The sequence below is a fragment of the Pongo pygmaeus genome, chromosome 8 (assembly GCF_028885625.2).
Source record: "Pongo pygmaeus isolate AG05252 chromosome 8, NHGRI_mPonPyg2-v2.0_pri, whole genome shotgun sequence".
In the NCBI taxonomy this organism is placed as follows: Eukaryota; Metazoa; Chordata; class Mammalia; order Primates; family Hominidae; genus Pongo; species Pongo pygmaeus.
In genome coordinates this window covers 30,504,971-30,523,787 of record NC_072381.2, presented here as the reverse complement: position 1 = coordinate 30,523,787, position 18,817 = coordinate 30,504,971, and the positions used below count along the sequence as shown (strand labels likewise).

At 44.7% G+C, this 18,817-nt stretch overlaps 1 protein-coding gene across 20 annotated transcripts in view; it reads left to right on the top strand.

The window, feature by feature from the left end:
• Nucleotides 1-18,817, top strand: part of SVIL (supervillin) — a 189,336-nt gene that overhangs the window by 123,195 nt on the left and 47,324 nt on the right. For 17 of the 20 annotated variants that reach the window (XM_063669722.1, XM_063669721.1, XM_063669705.1 and 14 more), the window contains one exon: nt 9,055-9,181. In XM_063669722.1, the coding sequence (XP_063525792.1) occupies nt 9,055-9,181 (127 nt within the window). Of the gene's footprint in view, nt 1-9,054; nt 9,182-13,524; nt 13,573-18,817 lie in introns of all 20 variants that reach the window. The other 3 variants (XM_063669710.1, XM_063669704.1, XM_063669717.1) reach the window with 1 other exon arrangement.

The window sequence follows — 18,817 nt, the reverse complement described above, 5'->3', positions numbered from 1 at the left end:
TACAGGGCATACATCTTTGGGCTTAGAATCCAAGTTTTGTTTCTTTTACAGATTGTAAAATGGATGACTTTTCTGAACTGCATTTAGAAATTGTATGTCAGGTAATAGCTTGAAAGATTGTATTTCAGCATCAAATAACACAGTAGCCTAATTTCTTTCAAAAGAATGATGTAGGGTGCAGAGGAATATATTTAAATGAGACAGATACAGAGAATTGGAAGTAAATTACCTTGGGGATGTGTTTTCCTTGTTAACCCTTAACCACAGATGAATTAAGCAGCAAAAGATGCAATAGGGGGAATAAATTCAGGGTTTGATAGCAGAATAGGGTGACTAAATAAAAACGTATTGTACTCAGATGATGGACATTCTAAATAGAGACTTGATCACTATGCATTTTATATGTGTAACAAAATTTCTCATGCACCACATAAATTTGTACAAAAAAAAAGGAGAAAGTCTTCAGTAGGAAAAAAACATGATGGAATAGTGATAGGAAAACTGGGTGAAGAAAAGTCTTGTCAACTCCATATTAGGAGAATCATTTCCATTGCCTGTTCCCACAGTTCTGCCAACCTCCACCCTCCCTCAGCACCTCCCACTGCACAGAAGTCTGCATGCTTTGTTAGGCACTGACCACTCTTATTTTTCTAGATACATTTCAAACTGCCTAAGACTATACCAATGAAAAGTCTTCTTTCTTTCTTTTCCTTCTTTCTTTTTTTTTTCGAGACCAAGTCTTGTTCTGTCACCCAGGCTGGAGTGCAATGGGGCGATCTTGGCTTACTGCAACCTCTGCCTCCCAGGTTCAAGCGATTCTCCTGCCTCAGCCTCCCAAGTGGCTGGGACTACAGGCGCACACCACCACACCCAGCTAATTTTTTGTATTTTTAGTAGAGTCGGGGCTTCACCGTGTTAGCTAGGATGATCTCGATCTCCTGACGTCCTGATCCACCTGCCTCGGCCTCCCAAATTGCTGGGATTACAGGCTTGAGCCACCGTGCCTGGCCCCTTCTTTCTTTTTTTTTAGAGGAATGGTCTTCCTCTGTTGCCCAGACTAGAGTGCAATGGTGCTGTCACAGCTCCACTGCAGCCTTGAACTCCTGGGCACAAGTGATCCTCCTGCCTCGGACTCCCCAGTAGCTGGGACTGCAGACACGTACCATCATGCCTGGCTAATTTTTTCAAAAAGATTTTTTGTAGAGTTGGCAGGTCTCACCATGTTGCCCAGGCTGGTCTCCAACTCCTGGCCTCAAACAGTCCTCCCACCTCAGCCTTCCAAAATGCAGGGATTACAGACATGCACCACCATGCCTGGCCCTTCTTTCTAGTTTTAAGCCAAGCTTCTTGAACATTATTTATAAAATAATAGATGCCATCTTTTTCAACTGACAAATTAATAAGATTGTTAAATCTGACTTACTTTCTCCTTTACTTACTTAAAATTCATGATAAGTTAGACCTGGCAGGCTGAGGGGCATAGGGAAGGGGCAGAGGGGACAGTGCAATGAGGAGAGGGATGTCTTCAATCGGGGAAGCAGTTGGGCCTATTGAGGCTTGAAGTTCTCTTCCACGAAAATGGGGCTCAAAGAGAGTTTCATCCTAGAAACCCAAATATTGGTAACTGGTTAGGTGAGGAAGAAGAGAAATCATTTAAGGAAATTAACAATAAATATCACTTATACACAAGTTCTGATGTTTTACACATGAGAAAATATCCCTGGGGTATTCCCCAGTGGGAAATACTAATATTATGCCCCATTCTTTCAAAGGCTTTTAAAGGAGCCTTCCCATCTTTGGGATATTCTGTCCATCTGGACTTAGGACTTTTGATGAAGAAGTCCTGTGTCTATCCACTAAGCAATAATTCCTGATTTACTTGCTTGTTTTTTGGTAAATTTTAGTTGATCTGTATTTTTCTGAAAGCTTTAATCCTACTGTAAAATTCTCATTTTTAAAAGTGAGATACTGGAAAGATGCAGCTTCTTAGCTTGGGCTTTGTGGACATCTAAGGCGTTCAAGGATGGCTGTAAAGTTTCTGTGAACAGCCAGGAAGTGTATTCAGAATTGAATGCGTGAGCACGCACACCTGCTGGCTAACAGAAGCCATAACTTATCATGGTCTCCAAGAGATCCCTGAGCCCAGTCTGTTCAGAATCATGATAGAAAGGAATGCTTAATTGATATTCAGCTATTCAGTTTGTTAAAATATGTTTAAGAAAGGACAGGGGACACTTTATTTAGCAGCTATATTTGTAATAAATTACACTAATGCAAAATATGTTGCCAGTGATCTTTTCCCCCTTACCTTGACAGTACTTTTATTTGTACTTTGCTGAAAATAACTAAATTACATATATTTACAATTCATCCATGATAGCTTTTCCGTGAGACTTTAATCCCTCCCTTTTGTGAAAATGAAATAATGAAGCTTAAACTATTTAAAATAAGAATGTTATTTCTATATTTATTTGGGCTTTACTTTTCTTTCTTGAGAAAGAAATACATAAAATCATAGGACTTCCAAACTTTATTCTAACCATCTCTGACTGCCTCATTTTACCAAAGGAGGGATTCAGCTCCGGTAGCCTCCAGGGCCACGTAGTGAGTAGAACTGACCAAGGTGCCACGTCTCCAACTCTCCCCTGGTCCATGGCGAGACCGTGGTGTGCTCAGATTAGTGTTAGAGCAGCCAACCCCGTGTGCTCTAACCAGGAGAATACGGTAAGAGGACAGAAATTCCAGCTGGACGGCAGCGTTAGAAAGACACACCCTCTTTCTTCATGAATTTTCTCAGTTCACATGCTCTTAACAGAGCTTATTTCAAATTACACATCCACGTTCACATTTCAGAGTCTCAGAAATAGAGTCTGGAATTTACAGATTTCCTTCATCGTTTTTTTATAAATGCCTGTCCCCACTAAGGAGGGCAGGTCTGTCTTCTTCAGCCTTGTTGCGTCAGTCTCTCCCCTATCCGGGGCCTGACTATATTAAGTTCTCAATGCTCAGTGCTACCCAGCATCACAGACTGCCTTCCACATTTTGTGCATGATCTCTCATTTAATTTTTGTTTGTTTGTTTTTTGAGACGGAGTCTCGCTCTGTCACCCAGGCTAGAGTGCAGAGGCACCATCGCGGCTCACTACAACCTCCGCCTCCCAGGTTCAAGCGATTCTCCTGCCTCACCCTCCTGAGTAGCTGGGATCACAGGAGCCCACCACCATAACCAGCTAATTTTTGCATTTTTAGTAGAGGCAGGGCTTCGCCATGTTGGCCACGCTGGTGTCGAATGCCTGACCTCAGGTGATCTGCCTGCCTCAGCCACCCAAAGTGTTGGGATTACAGGCGTGAGCCACCGCGCCCGGCTTTCATTTAATATTGAAGACAGCCTTTAGAAGAAAGCAATATTATCCCCATTTGTAGACAAAAAGCGTAGAAACTAAGAAATTATAGGAAAACCTCCATACGCTCCTATTTTAGAATATGTTTGATGCTCAAGGAAATATATTAAAAAGTTATTGTTATATTTATTTATTTATTTATTTTCTGAGACAGAGTCTCACTCTGTCGCCCAGACTGGAGTGCAGTGACACGATCTTGGCTCACTGCAGCCTCCCCCTCCTGGGTTCAAGCGATTCTCCTGCCTCAGCCTCCCAAGTAGCTGGAATTACAAGCACCTACTACCATGCCTGGCTAATTTTCATATTTTTAGTAGAGACAAGGTTTCACCATATTGGCCAGGCTGGTCTCAAACTCCTGACCTCCAGTGATCCACCCGTCTCGGCCTCCCAACGTGCTGGGATTGCAGACGTGAGTCACCACACCCAGCCTTAAAAAAATTTTTTTTCATCTTTTCTGACATTGTGAATGTCAAATTTGAACCATAACCAGCAAAAAACTTAGGATGCAATCAACTTTTCCCACTGGATTAGTAAAATCGCTATTTTCTGACTGTCCAAATGATGTGTGTTTAAATTGTCCCTGTTTGGAACTTCTTTGAGAAACATTGTGAATTAAATAATTCTTATGTTATTTAGGGATAAAACCTTTGCTATTGCTTAAAGAGTATGTTAGGCCTTTAGAAATCTTATTTCCACAATGTCGGAAACAGTGGCATCTGAGCTTTCTTATTTGGGGAAAAAGACTATTGAAAAGAAAAAAAGAGCCATCCTTTCACTTTGGCAAATTGGTGGCGAGTAAGGACTTAGTGGAACTCCCTGAACTGTTGCAGAATCCACCTCATGCCTCTATGGAGTTCTGCCCTAGAGGGGCCAGCTGGAGGCTCCTGTGTTTCCTGCCTGCTGGGACCCGCCCCAACCATCCACCCTTCGGTATCCCACCCAGCCAGAGGCTGTCTCCCTGTCTCCACAAACTCCAGGTTCTTACCCTGTAGCTGGGAGATTTCAGCCACTAGCGGGCCCCAGATTTATGTAGGAATAAGAATAGAGCGGCAGTTCCCCTTTGCTCCCTCCTTTTCTTTTTCTTTTTTTCTTTTTCTAGACAGGGTCTTGTGCTGTTGTCCAGGCTGGAGTGCAGTGGTGCGATCATAGCTCACTGTAGCCTCCACCTCCTGGGACTCAAATGATCCTCCCACTTCAGCCTCCCAAGTAGCTGGGACTACAGGCACACACCACCATGCTCAGCTGACTTTTTATTTTCTATTTTTTATTTTTGTAGAGACGGGGTCTTGCTCTATGACCCAGGCTGGTCTCCCACCTCCTGGTCTCAAGCGATCCTCCCACCTCAGCCTTCCAAAGTGCTGGGATTACAGGTGTGAGCCACCACGCCTGGCCCTCCTTTTCCAATGTGTGATTTGTCTCATTTAAAAGACACTTTAGTTCATTCACTTCTCCAACTTGAACGAGCCAAGACCAAGATCTAATATAAGTACTTATGTGTGCTGTTCAGCCCTATCTGAGATCTATGGGGTGCCTGTAATTCTCTAAAATGAAGGGAAAATTCTGAAAAAGAGAGAGAAAAAGCATACCTTATTTAATATTAGGGGGCACATGGTTGTCGTGTCTCCTGTTTGACCCAGCTCTGACTGCTCTGAGCCTGAAGTCCTTGTTCTCACCAAGCAGGGTTCTCAGGCCAGCATTCCCTGCTGGAACAGTGTGGGCTATGGAAGAGGAGGCACCGTTTCCCCGGGTGTCCTGGCAGGCACCTGTCATGGTGGCCCTGGGCCAGGCGTCGGGTGAGCGGGCCAGTGTCGTGCCTCTCCCTGGGTTCACACAGCCCAGGCCAAGCCGCTGCCCAGGCTCCCAGCATCACAGTCCTGCAAACAGCACTTCGGCTTGGCAGTTGTTAGAAGCGCTGACAGTTGTTTGAATTGCACCGGCAGGAATTTATGTCCTGCATAGACCCAGACGTCGGCTCCTGGACCCTCTCAGAGCCTGGCGGTCTGCGGTGAGCCGGAGGGCTGTGAGCTCACAGGAGGAAGGAACACATTTGGGAAGATCTCCCTCCCTCCTCAGCGTGGTGGACACCAATGAGGAAATCTAAAGGGACAGGAAGAATACACTCAAGTTTTAGTGAGTGTTATTTTCGAGTTATTCATCATGTGCTCCGTAGGCTGGAGGTGAGGGCTGGTTCCAAGTGCAAGGTGGGCTCCTTGGAAGCACAGTTTCTTCCAGATTATTCTGGTTACTCTGTAGTCTTCGGAAGTCCCCAATGGTAACCCTGCCAGCACATGTAGAAGCAAAATTTCAGGGTTTTGGAATGGAGGAATTCTTTGGAGGCCATCCCATGGTGGGAAAAACCTTGTAAGAAAGCCAGAATCCTATGCCAGTCCTAAAACGGTGTGGCAAAAATGTGTCTGGTCAGCTAATGTTCTACCGCAGTGAAACAAGCTACGCACAGGCAGGCAAGGGCTGCAGTCACGTCTCTCTGCCCACTAACATCCAGTGTGACCTCAGTCAATGGAATTCTTGACCCGGATGTACCCACGTTCCTTGTCTGTCAGAATGGGAATAACAATTCCCAGTGTCTTAGGGGTCGCCGTGCAGATCAGCAGAGTATAAGATGGACGAGGCGGTGATCTCAGATGCCACAGCTTGTGTTTTTCCAAGTCAGTTTTAGATGCCACAAAGCAACCACCAGGGAAACCGTCCGATGACATAGGTGCTGGTGTCCTTGCCCCAGACTTTTGAGAGCTTCTTTTTGAGAAGGTCTTCAGAGACCGGAGCTCATGACTTTTAATGAACTCAACTCAGGAAGATGAATTTGATTTTTTAAAAATTCATCATTTGGATCCAATCTGATTAACAAGGTGGATGTTCAGGAGGAGTAGCTGCTGGCCTGGGTCGAAGGTGAAGTGAGAGAAGCTGGCTCTGAGGCCGATTTGTGGGGAGAATATCAGTGAGATGAGTGCCTGGCTCCACAAGATGATGAACTGGAAGGACTTCTCATTTGGGTATTAAAGTGCTGGCATGCTTAATTTTTGAAAGTCTCATTTATTGATACTTTGAAAGCTCAAATGCAGCATGCAAATATGAATTTCTTTTAATGATTTCATTTTGTGAGATTATTTTATTAGAATAAAACTGACTCATTCAAAATAATTGGAGAAAAGATGAATCATAGTCATTATATGGTATGAAATGATGCGGATTAAAACTCTTGAAGGAATTTAGACTTAGTCCAAGCCCATGAACTAGCTCTTGTAGCATGCAGAGTGTTGTTAAACATTCGAGAGTTACAGGAGTTAGGACTAAATGAGATCTTGACCCAAAGGGATCTGCATGAGATTGATAAGGCAGCTTTACCCCAGTTCTAGAGAATGAGCACTTGAGATCTTATCTGCTGCCACTTAGCAGAAAGAGGAAAACAGAAAGGAAGCGGGGAGAAGGAAGAGATTGAGGAAGGGGACAGATCCAGAGTTCGAAGCTCCTGCCTCCTTTGGGGAATTCCTTTCTTCATGTCTTTACTTTCCATTATTTGACTGAGTGAATAGACAAGTACAAGGTGTGATTATGTACACATAGGTAGATGTCGCCAGATTCTTAAGTACTACAAAATTTGTTTTCTTATTAGCGTAACAAAACTTTTATCATAGGATATATCTCATCCCATCTCCAAAACAAATATTTAATCGGAATTGGGAAGCTTGGAAGAAGGACCCTTAGAGATCATCTGGTCCAGTTCCTGATGTGACAGATACAGGAGGGAGAACCAAGATACTCAAAGGGAGTTAGTAGCTAAATTGGGACCAAAGCTGATGTGCTGCTTAAAAATACACTGTTGTCCAGGCGAGGTGTCTAATGCCTGTAATCCCAGCACTTTGGGAGGCTGAGGCAGGGGGATCGCTTGAGGCCAGGAGTTCAAAACTGGCCTGGGCAACATAGCAAGAGCCTGTCTTTACCAAATAAAAATTTTAAAAATTAGCCTAGTGTAGTGGTGCACAACGGTAGTCCTAGCTACTCTGGAGGCTGACATGGAAGAATTGCTTGAGCCCAGGAGTTCAAAACCAGCCTGGGCAACATAGCAAGACCTTGTCTCTACAAAATAAAAATTTTAAAAATTAACCAGGCACAGTGATGCACACCTGTCGTCCTAGCTACTCTGGAGGCCGAGGCAGGATTGTCGCTTGAGCCCAGGAATTCGAGGCTGCCGTGAACTGTGATTGTGCCGCTGCACTCCAGACCTGGTGACAAAGGAAGACCTTGTCTCTAAAACAAATGTATAACAATAAAAAATATTTATGGATTTAATATTTATGGATAAAAAATTATGGATTTTAAATATTTATGGATAAAAATATTTATACCATTTGTGGATTATGCATTAGTGATATCAGTAAGACCTGGCCCATCAGGTCCAGCACAGAGGGAAAAGGATCTAGTTATTTGGTTTTTTTTCCCTACTCTTTAAATTGTTTGAGCATTGGCTCAAATGAGTTTAATGATCACCACCTTTTTTTTTTTTTTTTTACCTTTTATCTTTCCCATGTTTGTTTGTCCAACGTAAATACCTAAGATTTCTTCATTCATGCAATACAGTTAGCTGAAACAGCCACATGTTTGTGAAAAATAACCTTTCAGGATTCCAGTATTCAAGCAGCTTCCTATCAAGTCACACCACCATTGAGTTAAGTAGGTTAGTTAACAATATCAGTTAATTAGATTCTTTTTTTGTATATATCCTTCCCCTGAGGAAAGTTGAAGTGATAATTTTAAAAAATGGGTTTGTAGAAAATAGTTTCTGTCTGAAGAAGATGGATAAGAATGATCAAATTCATTTGTAGGAAAAGAACAGGGCTTAGAACACCTGAGGAGAAACAGTCATAAACATCAAATTTTACCTCTAATTGAAGGGGATGATATTAAGAGACTGTAAGTGCTTCATGGCTTTATGTTTTTTGTTTGTTTGTTTGTTTTTAGAGACGGAGTCTCACTGTGTCACCCAGGCTGGAGTGCAGTGGCGCAATCTCGGCTCACTGCAACCTCCGCCTCCCAGGTTCAAGCGATTCTTGTGCCTCAGCCTCCCGCTGGCTAATTTTTGTATTTTTAGTAAAGACGGGGTTTCACCGTATTGGCCAGGCTGGTCTCGAACTCTTGACCTCGTGATCCACCCACCTCGGCCTCCCAAAGTGCTAGGATTAACAGGCGGAAGCCACCGCACCTGGCCAGCTTTATGTTTTTAAGTCCGGGTCTGCATCATTTTCTGTAACACAGCTTTAGTCCTTTAATGTTATTTCACCAAGTGACCAGAAGGCGTCGCTAGAAGACACTTTTCTCTGGGGACGGTTCTCTTGCTTTCAGCCCAACGCCAGGGAACAGACATTCCTTGGCTGGAATGATGGTCCATCTTTTATCTAGCAAGTCAGATTTCGGCTCTGTGTTTCAGTCAACTGTAAAATCTTCGGGGCCATCTTAGAAAAGGGACTTTATTATTTTTCCAGACATGCTGTCTTCGGAATAAATGAAATTCAAAATGTTAAAACGAGGTGGCTGTGGTCATGTCTTGGCCAAAATCTTCTTACTTACCTAGATTATGGTTCCATCACAAGGAAGAGTTTGGTGCTGAACTCTTTGTGCCGGGCATGTTTTCCTCCTAGATTGGCACTGTTGAAGAAAAGCGGGGAGGAAGATTGGAGAAACAGACTCAGCAGGAGGCAGGAGGGCGGCAAGGCGCCGGCCAGCAGCCTGCACACCCAGGAAGCGGGGCGGTCCCTCATCAAGAAGGTAATGTTCCCCGTGTTAGGAAAAGCATTCAGACTAACATCACTCTTGGAAGTACATCAAAGAGACAAGCATGTGCCACTTAATTCCTACTCTGTGAGGCATTTGTGCGTTTTTGCCCTTAGGGTACACACTGAGAGTCTGTCACAGAGCAGCTAAAATTGGGCAGAAGGCTGTGCCTGGAGATGTTTTAAAACCAAGATCAGCAACACACACACACTGTGTCAGCAAGCAAGTGCCTGAATTTTAAAGTGTGGACTTTTTCTTCAGTTTAAAAACCTTCTTCAGTGAAGTCTGGCTTTAGTGTGTTATTAAAGCCTTTATAATGAAAAAATATTGAATTCACCACTAATATCTTTAAGTTGCATGTAAAATACGGACTTGTGTTTCCTACACAGAGATTTTAAACCTAAGTATAAAAAATAAGGACATAATTGTGGTTTATGAGTATTTAGTTCATCATTTAAGCGTGTTTCATGAGTAGCTATGCCTCTTACTGAGAATGTACAGTAATGTATAAGTTGAAACAAAATTAGGTAATGCATGGTGATCGATACTAGCAAGCATTTATATGCGAAAGTATTGATGAATTGCTAAATCACAGATGTGATGATGACCAGCTTTTGACCAGGTAGTGCACACTTTCGAAACTGATGGTGACTTACTTGCTGGCTGGCCCTACAATTGCAAATGCACCTTCTGGCTGGAGGCGAAATGATGCACCGGTGACGCACTCCCTAGTCACTTTCTAGGATCAGAAGTCTTCAAGTAGAAAAGAAAAAGAATGCTTTCAACCAGATGATCCTCAGGCCCCTTCTAGCTCTAAAATAAGTTAAGCATCTGTGGAAGGGAGAGATGAGTGTGACTTTCAATCATTAAGAAACTTACATAAAAATGAGATGTGCACATAGAAGTGTGAGTCAGGAGTTCTGACACTATTTCCTCTGATACTTCTGTGTCTTCTTAGGTTACACTGGAATGGCAATTTGAATTCTCTTCTTTGAGACATACATGGTGTTAAAGATAATATAACTAAAGACATTTAACCCTCAGCCATTTGTAAAGTTCTCAAACATAACTAGATATTTAGAAAGTATACGCATGAGCATATTTTTCACACACGGTGTGAAATTCAGATTTCAAAAATGAGATCCTGAAGTGAAAGAAAACTGGATCTGTCAAATAATGTATCCCCGCTACCCACAAACTTTATTTAAAAGAATCTTGAAATCATTGATTCAAAAATGACTTTAACACATTCCTCATTAGCAAACCTGCCAACTACTATGTCCTGGCACCAAGCAGCGCCTGGCCCCTTCTCCATCATTTTGGAAGGTGCAGAGACTCCCCGGCCCTTCAGGAACTGGGAGTCCCAGAGAGCCGGTGGAAATTTAAATGAAGCCAAAAAGCACGAAGCAGGAGAGGTTCCTGGTGAATAGTGAAATATGTGTGCTGCCCGCTTAGAAGAATGGAGGATCACCTTAGGTGTGGAAGCCAGAAGGCTTTGGGTGGAGGATGAGATCCAAACCGCCTGAACACTGGCTAAGGTTTTTAGAAGGCAAGAGAGGCCAGTTGACTGCAGTTGCCCTTGGGGTCGAAAACCCAGTGACCTGAAGCCCCGGGGCTTCCAAGCAGGCTGGGGCTGGAATGGGAAATGCTGCCTCTGGGCGCATGGAGGCTGCTGTTTCTGCAGACAGCGGACTCTCCTGCTCTTCCTCAGTGGCCTGCTTCCCTTTGGCTGGAGACAATAAGCTCTTTGAAGTTAAAATAAGTGGATCTATTTTAGGCCTTTGTAGCCCACATTGGGCAATCTCAGGTTCTGTTGAGGTCAGGTGTTTCTCAGACGGCCTCTGACAACCCCTCAGTTCACTCCTTCCTGAGGGCTGGCACTGTTTTCAGTCACCCGCTGGCTGTGCTCAGATGTGGTCGGTGAGGCGCCTTAAACCTGTTTTATCTTAAGGGAGTCCCCAAATAGCTGAGGAGGCTTGACATGCCCACTGCTTGCGAGGTGTCTGAATGCTGCCTTGGAGAAGGACGGACAGTCATGACACATGGGCCTGAACAGGGGCGCTTGCTGCACGGAGTAGTAGCTCTAGCCTTGCTGCTGGAGACATACCCAGGAGAGCAGGTGCCAGAACCTTCCATCTTTGGCACCAAGGGCAGAAAGGAGCCGGCGTTATGGTCAGCTCATCACGCCCTTCACGGTTCCTTCGTTCCTTTTGTTTGCTGAGAGCCTGCTGCCGTGAGTGTGCAGTCTGTGGAAATGTAGAAGAGGCAGGAAAGAGAGGGGACTCTAGAAGTTCCTTCCATTGCTCCTGTGGAAATACATGCAGCATGGACGTCAGCATCATCCTGTAAAAATAGAATGTGTGCCACGTAGGTCATTTTGAAATTTTCTCGGAGTCACATTAAAAAAATACATGAAAGGATGTCTTGAAAAATCTGTAACTGTTTTGTTTCTGTCAATGGATTGGTCTCAAAAGAAAACATATTTGAGGGGCTCCAGCCAGCATCTCATTTTGGGTCTTTTATTATGTTAAGATTTACTTTGGAGCCAAGCGCAATGGCAGTGCCTGTAGTCCCAACAGTGGGAGGCCAAGGCAGGAGGATTACTTGAGCCCAGGAGTTTGAGACCAGCCTGGGCAATGTGGTAAAACCCCATGTTTACAAAAATTAATTGGGTGTGGTAGCGCATGACTGTGATCCCAGCTACTTGGGAGGCTGATGCAGGAGGATCGCTTGAGCCTGGCAAGTTGAGGCTGCAATGAGCAGTATTTGTGCCACTGGACTCCAGCCGGTGTGGCAAAGCAAGACCCTGTCTCAAACAAAAACAAAAAAAAATTTGGGCCCGTGAATAGATACTAAGCTGGAGTTTTCATTCCTTTTTTTTTTTTTTTTTGAGACAAAGTTTCACTCTCGTTGCCCAGGCTGGAGTGCAATGGCACGATCTCGGCTCACCACAACCTCCACCTCCCGGGTTCAAGCGATTCTCCTGCCTCAGCCTCCCGAGTAGCTGGGATTACAGGCATGCGCCACCATGCCTGGCTAATTTTTTGTATTTTTAGTAGAGACGGGGTTTCTCCGTGTTGGTCAGGCTGGTCTCGAACTCCCGACCTCAGGTGATCCACCTGCCTCGGCCTCCCAAAGTGCTAGAATTACAGGCGTGAGCTACCGTGCCCAGCCTGGAGTTTTCATTTCTATACTAAAAGATCAAGCACATCTCACGAAATGGGAAACTTACCAGCAGTTCCTTCTTTCCCCATTTTACCCTCCCCACCTCCAAAATGAGGATTGATGATCAACAGCTTAAGAGCACTAATTGTTTACCTAGCTAGTTCTGTCATTTCCTGTGAAAAACTGTTTGGGTATTCTCTCTCTCTCTCTCTCTCTGTCTCTCTCTCTCTCTCTCTCTCCCCGCCCCCCTTTCTCTCTCCCCCTCTTTCTCTTTCTTTCTCTTCCTTGCTGTCCTTCTTATCTTTCTCCTGTTCTTGGTATAGTCTAGGCCAGGCTAACCTGACTTAAACATGTGTGAGTCTCCTAGCATATATACTTGGTCTAAAGATGGTAAAGCTGTCTGTTTTGTGGATTTGGTCTGGTCTGCACAGTGTGGTTTATGTGCACTTGAGCATGGCTTGTGTACACTTTCCTCCAGAGTAACTCATTCCACCAGAGAGAAATCAAACGAAGCAAAGTCTCAAAGAAGTGGTTTGGCAGGAGTCTCTGTTACAACTAACTTTCAGTTATGTATTTATTTTCACCAAATAGTTATTTTCAATTCCAACCCTATTTCGGTTTATTCAACGTTAAGGCACACACGGTGGCTCCCACGTCTTTTGTGAAGATAGTTTTCCAGCGAATCAGACATTTTCCAAGAAGTGAAAACCCTTTATAGACTTGGCCATTAAAACCCTGTGTCTGTTTCTGAGTTCCAGAGGGAATTCGATACCCCACTGTGCTTCAGCAGCTGTGAGGTCAGTGTATCCAGCTCAGTTCTATGACAGCCCCAGAACAAGTGCCTGAAATTTCAAGAAAGGTGAATCTGGCACATTTATATTCTCGGTGTCTGCTGCCATTGAAATTCCAGATCATAGTTCAGGAGAATGAAGTTACTTTAAAGTGCGAGGATGGGAGGGAGAGAAAGGCTGATGGAACGCTCTCTAAACTCCAGATGATCATTCTGCGGTCACGGAATGAGTTGGCCTGAGGTTCACATCACCCTATTGTGTGAGCACATGCATGCTGCTGTTTGAACCCAGGCATGAAATACTTGAAGGTGATTGCAATGCCCTGACCAGGCTCTTCTCTTCCAATACTCTGCCATGTTCCCTGTTTGTTTTAACCTGTAGGAAGAAGGAGGAGTTGCGGATGATAGTGCCATTTCTAATCTGCTTTGGGTAAGCCTGACTCTAACACAGGTGTCCTCTCGATGGTGGCCAGAATTACACTTCGCGTGGGTAGCTCTGATCCTGGGTGGTTCCTTCGTGCACCCTCCCTGGTGCTTTTCTTATCTCCAGATCAGACAGCCTTTGTCCGGAGTGGAGAGCTGAGCCCGTGCCCTTAAACTATTTTTTTAATCATGTAATGAAGATACTTTAAAGAAGATGATATTTTCTGTTAAATGTTAAAACTGTCAATGAAATTAATGGTTTCCCTCTCTGTAACTGACAATCTTCTATAAATTAACTCATTTAATTACTGCACAAAGCTGACTCAGGTGTATTTACCGCGCTCGTGTGGATTTACTTTAGCATTAGCCTTACAAGGGAGGACTCTCTTGAAAAGAGAACTGAAATTGCAATGAGTAAATTAACATTCTGTTAGAAAAATAATTGTTTTGTCTCTCCCTCCCCCACATCCCTGCCCGGCCCCGCTCTGATAAATCTCTTTTCACCTTAAACCCTCTTGCTTTGCTCTGTAGGAACCCGTATATGCTTCTACTTATTCTCCTGCTATTCCTGCTGCCCATAAATACCTGTCTTTTGTGTCGATTAATCAGGTGAGGAAAAGCCACTCATCTGAAGCCTCACTGCAATTTCTGAGCAATAGGAAAAGAACTTCTGTTTTAATTTTGGGAAATAACTTATTTGGTGCATTTCACTTTGAAAGAGAGGTGTGTGTGTGTGTGTATGTGTGTGGCAGTACAATTTTGGGTGTGTCCATGACAGTGTGTGTGTATCTATGAGTGTGTTTCTGAGTGTGTATCTGTGAGAGTGTGTCTGTTTGAGTGTCTGTGTCTATAAGAGTCTGTGTGTGTGTCTTTAAGTGTGTGCGTATGTGTGTGTTTAATTGGTTCTTCATATGTTTAGGGTCAGTCACACACACATGGATCCTTGGCTCAGATTTTCAGGTGGACTTGACGGCATTAATTCACCTCGTAGTCATGAAACTGGTTTAAGAGGAGAGTGTCCCCTTTCAGCCTCCGAGCTTCGATCCTGAGTCAGGATCCCAGGAGATGCGGCCGTGTTCTTTGCTCCGGCTCAGTGAGGATGTTGTCCTGCTCAGTTCATAGAGGAGGAGGATGTAGTGGAGGCGGTTTGGGGTGTGGAGGGACAGGGAGGAAGACTCAGCGAGGGGAGGCCCCTCCAGTGACCCTATTAAAGAACCAGGAGGAGCTGGTTCCAATGGCCCTATTAAAACTAGAGACCATGGGCCCCCTGCCCTTTCCCTCCATCCTCACTGAAGCCTCTCTGAACCCCACCCCAGAGGGCAGATCGCAGCCTGGGCTGAGCCACTGTGTGGGTGAATAACATGAAAAATAGGAATGGCTGGTTTTTTTTTATTTCACCGTGGAATGTCCTTGGTGTCAGAACAGCTCTGCAAAGTGGCACCATCCACTTTTCCATGAATGCCAGGCTCCCATCTCCTCCCTGCCGGGCTTTGCCCCATCACTTCCCTCCTAGGGCCTCTGTCCCTTCCCTGCAGGCCCTCTGTCCCCTCCCTCATAGGGCCTCTGTCCTTTCCCTTTAGGGCCTCTGTCCCCTCCCTCTTAGGCCCTCTGTCTCCTCCCTCGTAGGATCTCTGTCCCCTCCCTCTAGGGTCTCTGTCCCCTCCCTCATAGGGCCTCTATCCCCTCCCTCTCAGGTCCTCTGTCCCCTCCCTCGTAGGGCCTCTGTCCCCTCTCTCTAGGGTCTCTGTCCCCTCCCTCTAGGGCCTCTATCCCCTCCCTCGTAGGCCCTCTGTCCCCTCCCTCTTAGGCCCTCTGTCTCCTTCCTCTTAGGCCCTCTGTCCCCTCCCTCTTAGGGCCTCTGTCCCCTCCCTCTAGGGCCTCTGTCCCCTCCCTCGTAGGCCCTCTGTCCCCTCCCTCATAGGGTCTCTGTCCCCTCCCTCTTAGGCCCTCTGTCTCCTCCCTCATAGGGCCTCTGTCCCCTCCCTCGTAGGCCCTCTGTCCCCTCCCTCTTAGACCCTCTGTCTCCTTCCTCTTAGGCCCTCTGTCCCCTCCCTCTTAGGGTCTCTGTCCCCTCCCTCTAGGGCCTCTGTCCCCTCCCTCGTAGGGCCTCTGACCCCTCCCTCTAGGGTCTCTGTCCCCTCCCTCGTAGGCCCTCTGTCCCCTCCCTCGTAGGCCCTCTGTCCCCTCCCTCTTAGACCCTCTGTCTCCTTCCTCTTAGGCCCTCTGTCCCCTCCCTCTTAGGGCCTCTGTCCCCTCCCTCTAGGGCCTCTGTCCCCTCCCTCTAGGGCCTCTGTCCCCTCCCTCATAGGGCCTCTGTCCCCTCCCTCTAGGGTCTCTGTCCCCTCCCTCTTAGGCCCTCTGTCTCCTCCCTCATAGGGCCTCTGTCCCCTCCCTCTAGGGCCTCTGTCCCCTCCCTCTAGGGCCTCTGTCCCCTCCCTCTAGGGCCTCGTCTCCCCAGCAGGACTGGGGCTTTCTTAGCTCTCAGGTGGCCTCTGACAGTGCCGCGATGGGCCTGCTCCAGCAGCACCAGCAGTTGTTGAATGAGCGGCTCAGGGTTTCATATGCGAAGCTGACAGAGAAGGTGTCTGGGGTCCTCCCATTGTCATCTCGCCTCTTCACAAATGGAAACTCCCCACTTCTTCTCCCTGGGGTGGCTTTTCCCGCATTCTCCTGGTTCCTTTCCCCGAAGCTGGAAATGCTGGTTGTAAGAGCCCAGGCCCCATGTACCCAGCCAGTGTCCACCCCAAGAAAGAGGCTGAAATGTGGAGGAAACTTCCTATCCCATCACGAATGGGGAAATGAGCTTGTGTTTCTTTGAAATAAGTCAATATTAAACTTTAAAGGAGAAGATATATTATTGAAGTCTTTAAGTGTATACAGTCGGCCCTTCATCTCTTCCAGTTCCGCATCCAAGTGTTCAACCAACTAGGGATACTTGGGAATAAAACCAATAAAAAAGAACAATACAACAGTTAAAAAATTAAAAACCAATACAGCAGAACAACTATTTACATATACCTTGTATTAGGTATTATAAGTAATCATGAAATGATTTAAAGTACATGGCGGGGATGTGCACAGGCTGTGTGCAAATCCTACCCCATTTTATATCAGGGACTTGAGCATCTGTGGATTTTGGTATCTGTAGGAGGTCCTTGAACCAGTCCCCCATAGACACTGAGGGACAACTAGATGTATTTTTCAGAAGAATTTATTTTTTTGGAGCAGTTGTAGGTTCACAGCAGAAAGTACAGAGTTCCTACCTCATCCCTGCCCTCCCACACACAGCCACCCCAATTATCAACATCCCCCTCCAGAGTGGCACATTTGCTACCATTGATGAACCTACGTTGACACGTCATTATCCCCAAATTTAATAGATTACGTTAAAATTTACTCTTGGTGTGGTCCATTCTCTCGGTTTTGACAAATACTTAATGACATATGTCCACCATTACACTATCATACAGAGTCGTTTCCCTGCCCTGAAGATCCCCTGTGCTCTGCCTGCTCATCACTCTCACCGCCCAGTCCTTGGCAACCGGTCATTTTTTACTGTCGCATAGTTTTGCCTTTTCCAGAATGTCATTGAATTGGAATCACACAGTATGTAGCCTTTTCAGATTGGCTTCTTTCATTTAGTAATATGCATTTAAGATTCCTCTATGTCTTTTTAAAATTGTATTTATTTTTAAATTATTATTATTATTATTATTTTGGAGATGGCGTTTCACTCTGTTACCCAGGCTGGAGTGCAATGGTGCAATCTTAGCTCACTGCAACCTCCAACTCCCGGGTTCAAGCGATTCTCCTGCCTCAGCCTCCTGAGTAGCTGGGATTGCAGGCGCCTGCCACCACACCCCAGGTAATTTTTTTGTATTTTTAGTAGAGACGGGGTTTCGCCACGTTGGCCAGGCTGGTCTCAAACTCCTAACCTCACGTGATCCGCCCACCTCAGCCTCTCAGAGTGTTGGGATTACAGGCGTGAGCCTCCACTGTGTCTTTTTATGGCTTGAAAGCTTTTTTCTTTGTATTGTCGAATAATATTTCATTATCTGAACGTGCCACAGTTTATTTATCTATTCATCTACTGGAGGACAGCTTGGTTGCTTCCAAGTCTTGGCAGTTATGAATAAAGTGCTAGAAGCATCCATGTGCAGGCTTTTATTTGGACGTAAGTTTTCAACTCATTTGAGTATCAAGGAGCATGATTGCTGTATCATACGGTAAGAGTATGTTTAGTTGTGTGAGAAACCTCCAAACTGTCTTCCAAGGTGACTGTACCATTTTGCATTTCCATCAGCACTGAATGAGAGTTCCTGTTGCTCCATATCCTTGCTAGCATTTGGTGTTGTCAGTGTTTGCATTTTTGCCATCCTAATTGATGTGTAATAATGTCACCTTGTTTTAATTTGCAAGTCTCTAATGATGAGATTTGCAGATATGATGTTGAGCATATTTCCATGTGCTTATTTTCTGTCTTATATCTTCTTTGGTGAGGTATCTATTCAGATGTTTTTCCCATCTGTTAATCTGGTTGTTCATTTTCATATTGTTGAGTTTTAACAGTTCTTTGTATATTTGGGGTAGTAGTCCTTTATCAGATATGTCTTTTGCAAATATTTTCTCCCATTCTGTAGTTTGTCTTCTCATTCTTTTAACAGTATCTTTTACAGAAGTCTTTAATTTCAGTGAAGTTCAGCTTATCAGTTATTTCTTCTGTGGATATTGCCTTTGGTGTTATATCTAAAAACTAATCACCAAATCCAAGATAATCTAAATTTCTTCCTATGTAATCTTCTAGGAGTTTTATAGTTTTAATTTTTACAGTTAGGCCTTTGTGATCCATTTTGAGTTAATTTTGGGGAATGGTGGAAAATTTGTATCTAGATTTTTTTTTTTACATGTGAGTGTCCAGTTATTCCAGCATCATTTGTTGAAAAATACTATCTTTTCTTCATTCTAATGTTTTTGCTCCTTTCTCAAAGATCCGTTGACTAAATTTATATGAATCTATTATTGAGCTCTCTATTCCATTGATCTATTTGACTGTTCTTTCATCAATACCACACAATCTTGATTACCGAGGCTTTATAGTAAGTCTTGAAGTTGACAAGTGTTGGTCCTCCAACTTTTTTCTTCCCCTTCAGTGTTGTGTTGGCTATTCTGGGTCTTTTGCCTCTCCATGTAAACTTTAAGATCAGTTTGTCAATATCTACAAAATCTCTTGCTGGGACTTTGGAACTGCATCG